Below are 17,916 nucleotides of genomic sequence, written 5' to 3'. Positions count from 1 at the left end.
TTTGACACAGAAAATATGGCTGTAGGTGGCGCTGAAGAACAATCTCTCCCAAATGGCGGGAAATTTCCAACGTTCTAAGCGGCTGAAGCGAGCTCCTCTCCCTTCGACCAATGCGAGCTTTGTTACGTAACAGATGGGAGGAGCCTAACCACCCGGCCCCGCCCATCTCTCCTTCCTGACTGACAACCGACGCGTCCAATGATAGGGCTTGTTACATAGCTATCAGATTAATAAAGGCCTCCACCTCCCGCTGTTGTGTGTGGAGGGCTTTCGGTACTTTATTCGGAGAAGGGCAATAAAGCCCTAAAGAGCATGTCGCGTCTCGGAGCCGGCTTCTGTTGTTGTTGTTGTTATCATCGGGCCTGATCCCGCGTGTCGAACGCTAATCAAGTGGCCAGGCTCCAGCCTTGTATAATTTGAAGCCCCTTGAAAGCGGCCCGGTCAACTGAATGAACACGGCCAGCAACATAACAATCCCCTTCCCCTGCTACCCACCTCCCGTCCACCACTTCCTGGAGATGGCGGCGTCGGACCTCGCCGCGGCCTCCTCCGCCAACGACCACGTCAAGAGGCCCATGAACGCTTTCATGGTCTGGTCGAGGGGCCAACGGAGAAAAATGGCCCTCGAGAACCCCAAGATGCACAACTCGGAGATCAGCAAGAGGCTCGGGACGGAGTGGAAGAGGCTGTCGGAGATCGACAAGAGGCCTTTCATCGACGAGGCGAAGAGGCTGAGGGCCCTGCACATGAAACAGCATCCGGACTACAAGTACAGGCCGCGCAGAAAGCCCAAGTCGGCCACGCGGAAAGACAACAATCACCACCACCATCATCATCAGCAGGCCACGAGCCTCATGTCGGTGTCGTCTCTCCTCTCGACGACGGCACCACCGTCGTCTCCCATGTCGTCGAGTTTCGCTGATCACCTGGCCAAGTACCGGGCCCTGGAAAGCGAGAAGGCCCTGACCGCGAGGTCGTTTCCGATCCTGGGGCCCGAGAGCCTCCTGTTCAAGCAGCATCCAGGTTACCTGAAGATACCGGAACTTTCCGCGAAGGTGCTCGGGTGCTCGTCGACGTCATCGTCTTCCACGTCGTCGTACAGTACTGCGGCCTTCAGTGGGGCCTACGGGCTGTGTCCTTGCCCGCCGACCTACATTCCTCCGGTACCTTCGCTTACGCCAAGCCCGGACTGTACTTGGCCCTTGTACTTCCTGGCCGGCAGGCCCGATGACAAGCGTTACAGTTCTACGCTCGCATGAAAAGGTAAGAATGTTCTTGGTGTTTTTCCCCCCCATATTCCTAAGGGGAGGCCATATAACTGATAACGGGGCCTCCCCTAAGCCAAGAGATTTTAAAAATATTCCGGTTTGATTGCCACACTTGTTTTGTATTGTTCAAGGAAGCTAGGGGCTTTTGCCCTATGGGTCGCGACCCAACTTCATTCGCAGGGGCTTCCTAGGAGGGTCGTACGAATCTGCATAGAGCCAGTGATTCTCGAGTTATGGGTCACGACTCAAAACTTGATTTACAGTGGTTTCCGATATGGGTCGTACAAATCTACTTACATCCAGGGATTCCTGAGCTATGGGTCACTACCCAAAATTGATTTGCAGGGGCTTCCTAGATGAGTCGTACAAATCCACTTACAGGCCTGCTATATATACAAATAATTGCGTCACTGGGTTCACTAATTTTGGAAAACAGTCCAATGGGTAGCGCAGTGATTCTTGAGCTATGGGTCACACCACCCTAACTTGATTCGCAAGGGCTTCGTAGGTGAGCCGTACGAATCTACTTACAGCCTGTGATTCTAGAGCTGTGGGTCAAGACCCTAACTTGATTCGCAAGGGCTTCCTAGATGAGCCGTACAAATCTACTTACAGCCAGTGATGGCTGATTAAGCTATGGGTCACGACTCAAACTTGATTCACAAGGGTCTCCCTGAATGAGTCGCATGAACCCACTTACAGCCAAGGGTTTTCAAACTATGGGGGCCACGATCTAAACTCGATAAGCAAGAGCTTCTGAAATGAGTCGTACGAATCCACTTACATACAGCCAGTGATTCTTGACCTATGAATCACGACCCGAATTGTGCACTCAAGGGCTTCCGAGATGGGTCGTAAAAATCCTTTTACAGTCAGTGATTCTTGAACTATGGGCCAGCCCCAAACTTCATACGCAGGGGATTCCTACATGAGTCGTACGAATCCACTCACATCCAGTGTTGCTTGAGCTATGAGACACGACCCAAACATGATACCCAAAGGCGTCCGAGGCAAGATTTCTCGAGCTATGGGTCACGACCCATACTTGATTTGGTAGGTCTTCCTAGATGAGCAGTAAGAATTCACTTGCAGTGCTGTTATAACTGCACTATGCACATATTGCGTCACTGGTTCCACTAATTTCGAACAACACTCTCATGGGTCGCAAAGCTGATATTATTGTTGACATTGGGTCACCGCTGGAAAAAAGTTAAGAACCCTGGTTTAGGTGTTAGAGTACCAGAAGTGAAGTCCAATCAACGGACCCCTGGGTCATTACCGCGTCCCCTTTTTTAGAAACAAAAGAACGCCCCTTTGATGACCTTTGACCACGCCCCCTTTAACAAACAATAATTCCCTTCCCCGAAAAGTAAGAGATAAGAAAACAATGCAAATAATTTATTGTGTTCAATTGTTGTGGCAATAATTGTTTTGTATGAAATAAAAAGTTTTATAATTGTAAAATGCATTGTTTTGAAGGGGAAATCGTTCAACAATCATCGACACTGCCACAAAGACTTGATCCTTTCGAAAACCCATTGTTGCGAAAAATTTTCTAAATATTGTCCGATAAATTTTCTTCAAGAATAATGAATGACAACAATAAAGATTCAAAAATTCATTGTTGTTATCATTATTGTTGGAAAAAGATGAAAATTTGTTAAGACTTCAACACAAAGAAAGCTTTTATCTCTTCAAATTCCATTAATGCAAAAATTGCTCTGAAAGTCATTGTTGTTGAAGATAAAAGTAATTACTTTCTCTAATAATTGAAACAATCACCAATGTTTCTGTAAAGATTGATCTATTCGGAAACCCATTGTGGCGAAAAATTCTCTGAAAATTGTCTGATATATTTTCTTCAAGAACGATGAATAACAACAATAAATGTTCATTGTTGTTATCATTATTGTTGGAAAAAGATAAAAACTTATCAAGACGTTCAACAGTCATTGATACCTGATCAAAGACAGTCTTTACCTATTCAAAATGCATTGTTGCGAACAATACTCCTCAAGTCATTGAAAAACAATACTTTCTTAAATAATTTAAAAAGAAACGTTCGTGATCAATCCGAAAACCAGTTATTTCCTAAAAAATTTCATTGTTGCCGTTATTGTTGAAGAAATTGATACCAATTCATTGCTGAGAAAAATTCTCTGAAAATTGACTGTGTGTGTGTGTGATAAGTTAATTATTTTTAAAATAATGAATGACAATAATCACGTATTCAAAAATTCATTGTTGTTATCATTATTGTTGAAAACAAAAGAAAATTTGTCAAAACATTCAACGAAGACCGGCTTCACATATTCAAAAACCATTGTTTAAAAAATCCTCCGAAATTCATTGTTGTTGAAGATGAAAAACAATACTTTCTCAAAAAATTCAAACACTCACCGATATTTTTTTAATGACTTGATCGAATAAAAATCCATTGTTGTGAAAAATTCTTTGAATATTGCCTGTATATATATATATAAATATTCTCCAACAACAATGAATAACAATAATAAAGATTCAAAAATTCATAGTTACTACAATTACTGTTAAGAAAACATGAAAATTTGTTGACTTTCATTCAACAAAAAGACGGCCTTTATCTATTCAAAAACCATTGTTGCAAAAAAATGCTCTAAAAGTCTTTTTTTTTGAAGGTGAACGCACGCACACACACAATACTTCCTTAAATAATTCAACAAAAACGTCTGTGATCTGTTCGAAAACCCGTTATTTCTTGATCAATTTCATTGTTTCCATTATTGTTGAAGAAAGAAAAAATACTCTGATGCTGTGTTGGCCGTAACTAGGCTGGGGCAACCGGGGCACTGTTTCTTTGCCCCCAAGCTGAATGGGGGGGCCACGACAAAGTTTGAACTTGTTTTGCATAATAATAACCCTTTTAAAAGGGTCCCCAACGAAAGGCACACTACGACTTCCCTGCTCTGACAAATCATTCAACAATCAACAAACTTCAACAAATCGATCTTGAATAGGAAAATCAAAGTTCAGCAAATATATTTCTGATCTATTTTTAAAATTCCATTGTTGCTGAAACTGTTCAAATGGCCATAAATCACTGAAGAAGAAAAATTGTTGGAACAATTTTTTTTTTATATTCAGTAATAGTCAGACAAATGCTGTCGATGCTACTGTTATCAAATACATTGTTGATAATCATAAAAAAAAAGCTATATTATTACACCCAGAATCTTTCCAGAAAGTTATTGTTGAAAGGGCATTAGTCGATTACCACGGGAAAAAACCTCGAATTGTTGAGAACACTTATCAAAGCATTGTTAATTTATCAAGTCCTTATTATAAGATGAAAAATGATTCGAGAAACAATTGTCATCATTATATATAATTGTTGTAAAATCCATAATAATATGTATTTCGTTGTTGACACGATATTAAAAATATATGTTTTTATTCTCGAAAAAATTGTTTGAAACGCATTGTTGAGTCTAGTGATACAGTTATCCACACACACGAGCGATTTTTTTATCAACACAAATTCATTGTTACCTGAATGTTAACATCATTGTCTATAGAAATCCATTGTTTAAGTACAAGAAAAATACTGACGCCACTGCAAACAGTTACATAGCGAACTTATTGTTATTTATTGATGCGCTTTTGAAGAAAAGAAAAAGTTTAAGCCATTGTTACCTGAGACAAGTTAAAAGTTATTCATGTTTAAGAATTTTGGTTATTGTTGCCAGAAACATATAGCATTTTTGGCAGCTCTTTTAAAGTAGGCTACTTTCATTCAAAGCCGTTGTTGCTATAAATTCATTGTTGCCTCATGAATTTTTTGGAGATATATACTGTAGTTGCCTGAAACCTCTCCCCCCCCCCTTCTCTCTCCAATAAACTATTGCCTGGGACATTTTTGAAAGCACTGTCCATTGTTGCCTGGGACATTTTTGAAAGCACTGTCCATTGTTGCCTGGGACATTTTTGAAAGCACTGTCCATTGTTGCCTGGAGCATTTTTGAAAAAGTACTGTGCATTGGTCCTACTGTCAAACCAGACGCCACCCAGTCTGTCCCTTCCGAGATGTAAGCCTTTTACCCGTGTGGGTTGGGTCGTGCTGGGGAGAGCCAGGGGTGCCGGGCCGGGCTCTCCCCAGCCGGTAAATCACCAGAAGGTGCCCCCTTCCGGCACCCTTCCATGAAATTTGCTCATACATAAAATCATGGCTTCTTTTCCTCCTGCTAGGGCCGTCTTAAGAGCATGATGGGCCCCGGGCCAAGCGAATTTTCTGAGGCCCTGCTGGCAAATTCTGGAAAATTTCAACCAGATCTCACTTTTGTGAGGCCCCCTTTTCTCTTGAGGTCCACGGACCGTGCCCGGTTGGGTCCATGCGTTAACACGGCACTGGATTGCGGTCACGATGGCAGGTTCAGTAATTCCGTATGACTTCGGTCGGGGCGGATAAGATTCATGACTTGCCTCGAGCATTTTTCAAAAGGTTCAAAACGCAGTTCATTGTTACCTGGAACATTAATGATGGCACTTTCCATTGTTGCCTAGAGCATTTTTGAAAAAGCACTGTCCATTGTTGCCTGTAGCATTTTTGAAAAAGTACTGTGCATTGTTACCTCGAGCATTTTTCAAACGGCAGTTCATTGTTACCTCGAGCATTTTTCAAACGGCAGTTCATTGTTACCTCGAGCATTTTTCAAAAGGCAGTTAATTGTTACCTGGAACATTAATGATGGCACTTTCCATTGTTGCCTGGAGCATTTTTGAAAAAGTACTGTGCATTGTTACCTCAAGCATTTTTCAAAAGGCAGTTAGTTCATTGTTACCTGGAACATTAATGATGGCACTTTCCATTGTTACGTAGAAGCATTTTTGAAAAGGCACTGTCAATTGTTGCCTAGAGCATTTTTGAAATCACTCTGATCGCTACCTATAACATTTCTGAAGGTACTTTCCATTGTTGCCTGGAGCATTTTTGAAAAGGCGCTGTCAATTGTTGCCTGGAGTATTTTTGAAAAGGCACTGTCAATTGTTGCATGGAGTATTTTTTACCACACTTTTAATTGTTTGCTGTAGCAGCATTCTTGGAGAGAGAAGCGTTTGTTGCCAGAAAAACCTCCCAAGTTCAGTGTTGCATTTTTGAAATGCACACTGTTATTATTATTTTTTAAACTTGTTTTAAGGTCACTGTTGCAGAAAGCATAAACACATTGTTGTCGGAAACATTCTTGAAAGTCATCGTTTTCCTGATAACGTCTGAAAGGGGAAAGTTATGATAAAAAAAACCCCATGCCAAAAATGGTGAGGGTCCCGTGACCCCCCAAGGATGGGGCTGACAGGGCTCTAGCCCTGGAGCTCGAAACGGTTCTCATCATTTTTTTTTTCCTCACACTATAAATTAACTATAGGTGGGGGCGTGAAAAGTCAGGCCCTGGGAGCTCAGTAATTCCGAAAGGTGGTACCCTAGGGGCCTCTGCTCCAGTAGATAACATGGGGGGGGGGCTCCCTCATTTCGACAACAAACTCTTCTTTTTTTTCATTGTTTCTGCAACTTTGGAGTTATTTTCATTTTTGAAATTATAATGATTAATTTTGGTCCTCTTTTGTGTATTTCCAGGAGCCTGGGGCCCCATTCCGTGTCAACAAAGCTCGAGTGAATTTCCATTGTTGACGGTCTTGTCCTGAATCGAAACGAAGACAAGAGAAAATATTTTGGACTTTTTCAATTGTATTCTTTTTTATAACTTCCCATTGTTGTTATAACAAACCAGAGCTAGTAAGCAGTGGTGCACATAAGATCACCGGCACAGGGCCTGATTTGACATGCAGAGAGGGCCCCGTGCACTGACGGGACCCTAAGCCGGGATAATTTCCACAATTTTTATTTTATATTTTCCATTGTAAAGAGCCCTTGAAAAACCATGGGTGACTCTGGCCCTTCCAAATATCCCCATTCTATAAGCTTGTTAAGCTTTAGCATGTGGATGGAAGGGATGCATGGGCTCCTCATCCTGGAGGCGGGCCCACATATTGAGGAGTGTTATCCATGGCCCTTACATCCTTCAGGAGGGCTGTTAGGCTGGAATATTTGGCGGGCCCCTCCAGGCTAGAATTTTCACGGACCTTTCTATAGTGAATTTATAGTGTGAAAAGACAAAAAGTGACCAAGAATCGTCCAGGGCTATGTAACGCTCACTTTTGTGGGACCTTGGTGCCGTTCTAATGCATGATCCGGGAGCCTCGAGTTTAAAGGGGGCGTCATGAAAATGAAGATGTAGTTAAATTTTTGGCGGGATTAAATTGGTAGGCAGGCTTTTTTGATCAGGTAGAGGTCCGGAGAGAAATCACTTTGCCCGGGGGACCATTGTGCATTTCAACCAACATTAAGATCTTTGGTGAACCCTGGGCCGGATTTGGGGTCTGGTGTCCCGGGCGCCGGATCAAGAAGAATTTACTGTTTTACCGTTCAAAATTACGGGTGGCTAGCCCTGGGGAGGAAGGGACATAGAAAATTTTCTTTTCTAGTTGCGGTGGCCCTGCACTCCCATCGTGCCCACAAGGGTGGGGCTAACAGGATCGTGGCCCTGGGCCCCAGGGGCTCCAGTTTTTTCGCCGGGGCTAATTATCATCATTTTTAATTTTTCCGCACTATAGAAGGAGGGCCCTATGAAAAGTGTGGCATTGGGGGGGGGGGTACTGTCAAAGATTCCAACCTGGGGGACGCTTCGGGATATGGGAGCATGTCCCGGGCAAAAGCCCCCCCCCCCTCCCCCACTGTATTGGTTAACTCAATTTACGGGTCGAAAAACTGAAGAAAATATATTTTTTTCCCAATCAAACCTCTTTACGGAAGGGGGGGGGGGTCCCCCCCCATGGGCCCGTTCACGGAGGAAACTACTGGCAGGGAAGCCCCAGGGGCCCGAGATATATCCTATTACTGTATATGATTTGTTGAGTTTACTTAGTTGGGCTCGGGGAAAAATCCTGACCTGAGGAATGGATCAAAGATATGAGAAGTCCATAAGAGTCCCTCGTATATTTGGGGCCCCAGGGCCATGCCCTGTATCTGTGTAAGATAATCCTTGTTGAAGGTATCGAGTAATTCGATATTTTTATTCCTATCCTGTAGCATGTAGCCTATCCTGTCTGCACCCAGGGCCTGTTTCTCGCATGGGCAAACGAAGCTTATGCACTGGGCCCACAAAATTGGCTACCTTTTGTATCATCGGCCCGGGCTCTCCCCTCCCCTCCATTCTCCACGCCTCGGCCCCGAAGAACACTGTACTTAAATGGGGGGGGCGAAAATTCTTATTTGCCCAGGGGCCCGAGATTCTGAGAAACAGGCCCTGCCTGCACCCACCCGGCACTACTGCCTCTGGAATATATTGTAAAGCAGGCAGGTCTTCAACCCGTTTCCAGTCGCGAGCACCGAGTGATCAGTGGAAGAGCACTCACACGGCAGCTTGGACAGAATGCTCAGATTGCCTTAATCCTGACTCTTGAATGGGGTGCTTAATTGGTAGGAGTTGATAAAGCTTCGAGCACCATAAGAAACTTAGAAGGAGCACCGAGCGTCATCAGTAGTAGAGCACCTATAGGCCTAAGGCAGTTTGTACATAAATGCTCAAATTCAAATTGCCTTAATGATGATTCGTGAATGAGGTGCTTAATTGCGAGGGAGGGGGGTTAGGTAATAAAAGGAAGCTTTGTTCACCCTAAGAAACTTAGAAGGAGCACCGCGAGAGTCATCAGAAGAAGAGCACACCAATAAGGCAACTTCGACGAAAATGCTCAAATCCTTCCCCCAATGCCGATTCTTGAATGAAATGATTGATTGAGGGGGGGGGGGTTGAAGGGCTTTGAGCGTTTGAGTACCCTAAACAACTTGATAGGAGCATTGAGACATCAGCAAAAGAGCACCCTTATATAACTTGTATAACAAATATTAACTTGGACATGAGATTCAAATTGTCTCAATGCTGATTCTCGAATGAGTGCTCAGTTGTGGAAGGGGGAAGAAGATCAATAAAACGGGATTGAAAGTCCCCTGAAAGACTTCAAGAGAGCACCGTGGTGCTCGCGAGAAACAGGTTGAAGATGTCTGATGTAAAAAGATTCGATGAACGTTGAAGCGGAACTACCTCAAAAATTTCCTGCTCAGTTTTTTATTGATTTGTTGTCATATTCATAGTTCCTAATTGTGATTATTAATTGATAATTAATTATTGTTATTATTATTATATTATTTCGATCAAGTTGCACATGCATGTTTTCATGTTGATTTTTTTCATTGTATGAACGGATCTAAAAAAAGAAATTGTAAATATTATCCAATAAATATCGAAACTCGGACACATTTGAAATTCCTCATTTTCTATTGTTTCTGATTGGTTGGTTTGATCTGTTACTGACCAGTGAAATTCCGGTGGGCGGGGCAAAAACAATGCACCGGTCTATTGTCTTTCTTCAATGGCTTGAAAGGTGAAAAATGGGCGTGGGGGGAGGGGTTTCCTCTTTTTTTTTCTCTCTCCTCAAAACGTTCACTGGAATCTAGTGACTTTTTTTTCTTCTGACGGATTGATCATATTGGCTCCTCGTCCCAATTTTTCGGGCACGTTAATTGATTTCTGAAATTAACAATTAATTTTGCTCATCTTGGGGGGGGGGGGGAGTCACCAACTCGAAATCACTGCTTTTAATAGATTCGTGGCGCTGGATGGCTTGTTTCAAGGATGGATGAATCGTCACTGAAATCAAATATTTACTTGTGAATCGTCACTGAAATCAAATATTGGCCTGCGAATCGTCACCGAAATAAAATATTGGCTTGTGAATCGTCACGGAAATCAAACATTGACCCGTGAATCGTCACTGAACTGAAAAATTGACCTGTGAATCGCCACTGAAATCAAATATTGGCCTGTGAATCGTCACCGACATCAAATATTGACCCGTGAATCGTCACCGAAATCAAATATTGACCAGTTTTGAATTCTCACCGAAATAAAACAGTATCACACACATGAATCGTCACCGAAATAAAACAGTAACACACACATGAATCGTCACCGAAATCAAATATCGGACAGTGAATCGTCACCAAAACTAAATTACAACGCCAATTATCACCGAAACTAAATTATTTCATGTCAATTATCACCGAAACTAAATTATTTCATGTCAATTATCACCGAAACTAAATTATTTCACGCCAATTGTCACCGAAACCAGGGGCATCGGAAGTGTTTCGATCCTGTGGGTGCTCGTCTTGAGTTTCATGTTGGAAATTTTGATTTCTGAATCAATTCTGGAGGTGCTCGAACCCATTCTACAATGTTCTCAAGCACCCACAGCACCCCAAATTCCGTCGCCGCTGGATTATAGACAGTAGAGGTTACGCTATTTCGTACCTCTCCGCTCACATCCCCAGTATGTGTTCGGCCTAAGGAGGTTAAAATGCGCGACCAAAAGAGAGCGAAGCGCCAGATCAGTGTGCGATTAAAAGAGAGACGCAGAGTGTGAGAAGCCAATTCAAGTGAGCGAGTGATCAAGGGAACGACATTGGAGAATGCGTATGAATGGGAAACATTAAAAGTGTGTGTGTAAGCATGTAAATGACCAATACATTGCGAAAGCGTAAGAGTGTCCAAAAGATCTAAATAGCTAGTTGCTAGGTCAGTGGGTGATTGAAAAAGTAGCCTATAAAGTCAGGAGTCAAGTCTGTAAGAGACCTAAAGAAAACGAGGTCCTAGGACAGGTTAATGAGTGATCAAAAGAGCGACATTGGAGAATGCGTGTACCTATGTCAATCTTTCGGTCACTCACAGATGTGGTTTCTTGCTCCCTGGATCACTACCATGCACACACATTACCTAGGTCCTAGCGAGCATGAGGTAAGATTGTATCCGCCCATGGGCCACGATCTCCCCCCCCCCCCCACAACATTTGCCACCATCTCCATAGTAACCTACGGAAATACAGTCAACTGTGCCGGCGAAAACGGACGTTATATCGAAAGTAAAGCCTATATGACATGAATGTCGCTCTTCACTTGTTAATACAAGATATACGGAAGACTGGATGTTGTGAAGATATTTATTATTTGAGATGTTAATTTTTTTAAGGAAGGAAAAACTCATCTCTGCCTCTACCGGGAGTTGAACCCGGATCGAGGGACCCCTGCGAGCGTGAGCTAGCAGGTGAATCATGACCAAAAGAGTGACAACCGAGCGTGAGAAAAAGAGTGACCTGGAGCGGGAGCAAGCATGTGAATGACCAAAAGAGTGACAACCGAGCGTGAGAAAAAGAGTGACCTGGAGCGGGAGCAAGCATGTGAATGACCAAAAGAGTGACAACCGAGCGTGAGCAAAAGAGTGACCTGTAGCGAGAGCAAGCATATGAATGACCAAAAGAGTGACTTCTTAGAGCGGGAGCTAGCATGTGAATCATGACCAAAAGAGTGACAACCGAGCGTGAGCAAAAAAGTGGCCTGGAGCGAGAGCAAGAACGTGAATGACCAAAAGAGTGACTTAGAGCGTGAGAAAAAGAGTGAGCTGGAGCGAGAGCAAGTATGTGAATGACCAAAAGAGTGACTTCTTAGAGCGTGAGCAAGCATGTGAATGACCAAAAGAGTGACTTCTTAGAGCGGGAGCTAGCATGTGAATCATGACCAAAAGAGTGACAACCGAGCGTGAGCAAAAAAGTGGCCTGGAGCGTGAGCAAGCATGTGAATGACCAAAAGAGTGACTTCTTAGAGCGTGAGCTAGCATGTGAATCATGACCAAAAGAGTGACAACCGAGCGTGAGCAAAAAAGTGGCCTGGAGCGAGAGCAAGAACGTGAATGACCAAAAGAGTGACCTGGAGCGAGAGCAAGCATGTGAATACATGACCAAAAGAGTGACCTGGAGCGAGAGCAAGCATGTGAATGACCAAAAGAGTGACCTGGAGCGAGAGCAAGCATGTGAATGACCAAAAGAGTGACGTAGAGCTCCTGGCGATTTCGTGCTCGCGAGCACTTGATCAACGCCTCGATTAAACACCATGCAACAATTTCATTTTCTCAACGATCACAATTTTGCCGATTTCAGGCATACCTATGTCAAAGTTGCCTTCAGGGGGTGCTCTTCGTTTGATGAAGGGCACTCGTGGCTCCACAAAGGTTGATGACCCCTGCTTTTAAGCCGTATATGCTGAACCCGTGGCCTGCCTTGTCAAATTTAATTTTGTAAAGATGAACTAAGCGGCATATTTTTACAAATCGCTTGAGTGACCCGTGGCAAAATTCCAGATCATTTAAGCTGCTCGGGCCACATTTTCAGATCCCTCAAGCAGTGCAGTTCTCTCAAGTTACCCGTGGCACATTCCCAGATTACTTGAGTGATCCACGGCATAATTACGGATCACTCGAGTGAGGCGCAGCGCAGTTCCAGAGCACTCAAGCGGTGCGACACATTTCTAAAACACTTCAGTGGCCCTGACAGATCACTTAAAGGATCCGCGAAACATATAGAGATCACTAAAGTGGCTCTATAGAGGATTTATAAATAAGGGGAATGTTAGTACAGGCACCCATAATTCGATGCCTAAAAAAAATGACGTAGAGCATGCGTAAAAGTGTAAATGATCAAAAGAGTGATCTCTATAAAGCAGGGAACCATGTCAGTAACGGACCAAAAGCGTGACCTAGAGATTGTGCAAGCAGGGGAGTGACCAAAACAGTGTGCAAGCATGTGAGTGACTAAAACAGTGTTCAAACACGTGAATGACTAAAAGAGTGACTTAGAGAGCGTGTGACCATGGGATTGACCAAAATAGTGACTTCGAGAGCGTGTGACCATGGGATTGACCAAAATAGTGAGTTAGGTGTACTTGCAGGAGTGGGGGGGGGCGGGGGAGAGATCAAGCGTGTTATAGCAAAGGATGGCGAATTCGAGGAAAGAGTAGTCAAGAGAATTTGACAACAATGGGAGAAGGGCGACGAAATACACGCCAACAAGCGGAAAAACCATAAATGTTCCTCTGGGTGAGCGGTGAAATGGTCCAGGACGACGATTGAAGCTACGGACAGGCCCGTAGCCAGAAATTTCGTTCGGGAAGGGGGGGGGGAACCAAAGTGATAGAACAATAGATTTGGCCATCTTTTTCCGGCCATTATCTCACATTTCGGAGGGGGAACCAGACCCCAAGTCCCCCCCCCCACCGCTAAGGCCTTGGCTACGGATATAACATAGGATCCTATGGGTTCGCTTGACTTGGGGGGGGGGAGGCGATGAGAGAGAAAAAATTCTGAAGAAGGGGGTGATGGAAAAAAAAGTTTGGGAAATGTATGGGTTTACCACCACTGTGTCATTATTGGCATTACAACAATCGTCACCAAACACCAAAGTGTCAAAATCGCACTAATAATTCAGAATAAAAACAACTCTCTTGGCAACTTATTCCTTACATTTAATCAAGCAGAAAAATGAGTCTCTCCCCCCCCCACCCCCCACTCTACTTACAAATATTAATGTGCAACTCCTTGACTTTTACAACAACAAAACAATGAAGTCAGATTTTACGCCAAATACAGATGTCACAGCACCATCATCGTAACCCACCGAGTCGTAAAATCCCAAAAAAAGGGGAGACTGGGGGAGGGGGTGCATGGTCTTTCTTCCACCAAACGAAATAGAAATCGATTGTTATCCGAGAAAGAGAGACGTAAGAAAAAAAAAAAAGAGAGAAACAACAACAACTGAAATGGAATGAGCAGAAAGATGGCCGACAACAATGGCCACGGACAATTACCGCCAAACAAAAATCTCCTTTCCCTCCTTTTTTTATTTCTTTCTTTTCAGGTGATGGCGGGTTTTGGTTCCCCCGCTTGGCGACCTTTTGCAATATATAAGGGATCCTTCTTTACCCCCCCACCAAAACAACAGACGACTTCTTTTCATTCCCCCCCCCCTCCCCCCTTTTCGGTATTGGCTTCATGCCGAAAACATCTCGCATTTTTTTGTTAAAAATAATAATAACAAAAAGAAAAGGAAGATGAAAACTTTTAGCTTCTTCCCGCCCCCCCTCCCCACACACACACACACACACACGCTGTGAAATCATGACCGTAACCGAAAATGGCGGAAAAGCAGGGAAAGGGGGGGGGGAGAAGAAAGAATATATATATTATATTTCTTTTTATACATAGTTAAAAACTCTCTCAAGTTTCAAGAGTTTTCATCTTCTCTTTTTATTTATTTATTTATTATTATTTTTTCCCCCTTTCATCGAATTTTCTAGATTTTTCAAATATTCTTGCATTTCCCAATGAATGAATGAGGAATGAAAGAAAGAGAGAGGAAAAAAATCCGCCAAGGGAAAAGGAGGGTTTTTAAAAGTCGTCTGCTACTTTTGTTGGAGAGAGAGAGAGAGAGGAAAACTTTTCAAAGATGAAGAGGATTCCATTTTTCTAAGTTTTACTTCTTTTATAAAAGAAGAAAAAAAAATGAGCATCTTTTTCCCCTTCATAAAGGGAAATTCTTATCAGTATTTCTCAAAGAAACATGCGTTTCTATTTTGCGAAACTCATTCAAAATACTGAATATATTTTGAATGTACTGTTTATTTCTTCTTCCCCTTTTTCTTTTTTACTTGAGCTATTCGGATTCATATGAACTGCACTCATTTTAGAAACTTTCCCTTTCTTTATTTGTTGTCCTTGTCAGCCAATCGGAAGCAGCGGAAAAGGCGAGAAGAGTGGGCGGGGAGGCAAACAAGATGGCGGATGTCTACGGATTTCGTTTATGATTGATAAGTATGGTTGTGGATGCGAATGTGTCCAGGGACGCCGGAACATATCTGCTCGTGTTGCTAAAGCAATACCAATCATTTGAATGGTATTGCTCAGCTATACCAATCATGCCAATCACCATTTGAACATAGCTCAAATATTGCACTGAAAGCGCTTTTTTCTTTTTAAATTAAAATTTTTGAAGACATATCCATGGGACCCTTTCCTTGCGAGGAGTTGCATTGCTGCAGCTCTTTTTGTTTGCAAGTCATTTCAGGTCCAAAGGACTTTCGCATACACCCTATATGTCCATTAAGCATGAGAATAAAATGAGCATCATAGAATCTCAATTCCACAACGGTAGTCACAGCAATAGACTTGAGACAGTACGTTTCATCGCTGATTTCAGACGGTTCTCAACTCTTTGATTGGCATTGACAAAATACCTCGCCTTCTTATTTTAGCATTGGCATTTTGTAAAGTTAATCCCTCTCTCAGTGAAGCACTTTCCCAATACCAGCGGTTCTCACCCTTTTTTGACTAGCGGACCCTCTTTAGTAAAAAAATTCTACGGCGGAGCCTCGTAGGCCCATTTTTAATTATCCATCAAAATTACTGATTTATTTTTACTATTTAAAAATATTTATAATTATTTTTTTAAATTTTACTGGTTTTTTTTTATTTTCCTCGAGTGGTCACGGAGCCCCTGGGTAGTGCACAAGGAGCCCCAAGGGCTTCACGGAGCACCGGTTGAGAACCGCTGCCCTATTCCAATGGTTCACAAACTTTTGTCAACCACTGCTCCCTTGCCTAGTTCATGATTCGTCAGCGGCAGGGCCGTCTTAAGAGCATCAGGGGCCCCCGGGCCAAATGATTTTTCTGAGGCCCTACCAGGCAAATTCTCAAAAATCTCAACCAGATCTCATTTTTGTGAGGCCCCCAGGCCGTGCCCGGGTGGGCCCCATGCCTTAAGACGGCACTGGTCAGCGGCTCTTCAGGATAGATTAATAGATATTTTCCCGAACTTCTTAAGAGCATAAACAAATCAATATCTCAAGCTCGCCACGACACCCCACATAAAGGTTGGCGATGCCCCTAGAAACAGCGACGCACACTTGGGAAAAGCTGATCTATACCCATTACTTTATATACTCATTTACTGCTGAAAATCATAAGGAAGCTTATTGCTATTATGCCGTGTAAAGGGTTAAAAGGCATCAATCAATAGTCTCATCGATGCAGTTAAAATGTACAAAAAAAAGTCGCTGAGAAAATGAAACAAAAAATAATAATAAATGCAATAATGGCATAGCTTTGTTATCTGAAGTTTTTACTGCAAAAAAAATATATACTACAGAATCGTTTATTCCAGTGCTATTATCAAAATTAAAATTCAAAGCTCAACATAAGTTTGACAGACATAGAAACAAGTATTAAAAAGAACATCCTAGTGAAATGAGATGCTGTATATTGAGATGGCGGCAGTTTTGAGAAATGAGTGTCGCCACGAAAATGAATAAATTTGACAGTAGGGAGGGAGGAAAAATTTGCATGGCCTACAGATGGTATGACCATAAATCCGCCTCTGCCCTGAGAGCGCAGGACTAGGTGAGTGAGCGACAAAACGAGTGACCAGAATAGTGGCCAGGTCAGTGAGCGATCGAAAAGGGACTTATAGCATGTGAATTATCAAAAGAGTGACACAGAGACAATGGGACGAAGTTAGTTAGTGACTAAAAGAGTTTGCAAGCACCTGAGTGACCAAAACGGTGAGCAAGCACGTGAGTGACTAAAAGAGCGACCAGGGCCACACTAGAGAGTGTAGGCAGCGCCAATTTAACACATGGGCCGGGGCCTTCCAAAAATGCTGGTTGAAATTTTCGAGAGTAAGCATGTAATTTTTGTAAGCATCGTAAATTTGGCTGGTAAGAGGATCTCAGAAAAATCACTTGGCCTGAGCGCAGGGCCGTCATTTCAACTTTTTCCAGGGGTATTCCAACTTTTTCCATTTGTATATATATATATATACCATACGCCTCCACGTTAATATTACCCGCGGTAATATTACACCCCTCAAGCGCCCCACGCCACATTTCCACAAGACTTGAGTGACCCCGCGGCACATTTAACGACAAATCAAGTGACCCGCGGCATGCTCGCAGATCACTCGAGTGACTCGCGTTTCCGAGCACTTAAGCGACCCGCGACATATTTTAAGATCGACATATTTCATCCACGGCACATCACTTAAGTGGCCCGCACTCTCCAAAAGGTTGAACACCCTTTCTCCGATAGTTCCAGGCCCTTTTTTAAACAAAGCATCGGTCCATCTTGTGCGGATCAGGGGGGGTTTGGTTTCGAAACCGGGCAGCGGTAAAAGGTCAAGAAGACGTTATTTTCCGATGAATAAAAGGAAAAAGCAGATCAGTCGATACAATGCCTTCGAAATCGTTGTATTCACAGATTTGCAACAACTCATCGTCACACACACACAAAAAAATAAAAATCGGCGCCCCACGGGGCGTTAAATGACCAAACTCATTTCAATGATGCGCCTCTTTTCATCCTTAAACACATAATGGAGGGGATTTCATATACGAACGGCCTTGACGGGGGTCTTTCTTTATTACTTCAATTGTGTGCAGTGCGTGCCGTTTATTGCAAGTTTAGATACACATCGCTGCGCTTTTTGCATTAACTCTCGCGAAATATAGCGGAAAAAATAAAAAAAATTAATAGAGAGAGAGTCTTCAACAATAGATTGCCGATAACAATGAGAGTCTTTTCTTTGCCTATCCATTAAAAAAGTGAAAACAAATTTCGATGCGACTCCTTAAACATCCGCGTTCGAGAACATTCTATAATCGCCTTTTTTTTCTCCCCTTTCA

At 43.0% G+C, this 17,916-nt stretch overlaps 1 protein-coding gene across 1 annotated transcript; it reads left to right on the top strand.

The window, feature by feature from the left end:
* The first annotated feature begins 280 nt into the window (after positions 1–280).
* LOC149063739 (uncharacterized) lies at positions 281–9,610 on the top strand. The gene is made up of 2 exons (XM_089255665.1): positions 281–1,263; positions 6,877–9,610. Exon 1 carries the CDS (start codon positions 450–452, stop codon positions 1,257–1,259), a length of 810 nt encoding a protein of 269 aa, XP_089111791.1. The 5' UTR covers positions 281–449; the 3' UTR covers positions 1,260–1,263; positions 6,877–9,610.
* The last annotated feature ends 8,306 nt before the right edge of the window (positions 9,611–17,916 follow it).

This window comes from Pholcus phalangioides, unplaced genomic scaffold (assembly GCF_987345545.1).
Source record: "Pholcus phalangioides strain wild (caught in Gottingen) unplaced genomic scaffold, Ppha-v1.0 ptg000044l_1, whole genome shotgun sequence".
Taxonomy (NCBI): Eukaryota; Metazoa; Arthropoda; class Arachnida; order Araneae; family Pholcidae; genus Pholcus; species Pholcus phalangioides.
Note: the sequence above shows the minus strand (reverse complement) of the source record. Positions and strands in the feature narration are given on the sequence as shown.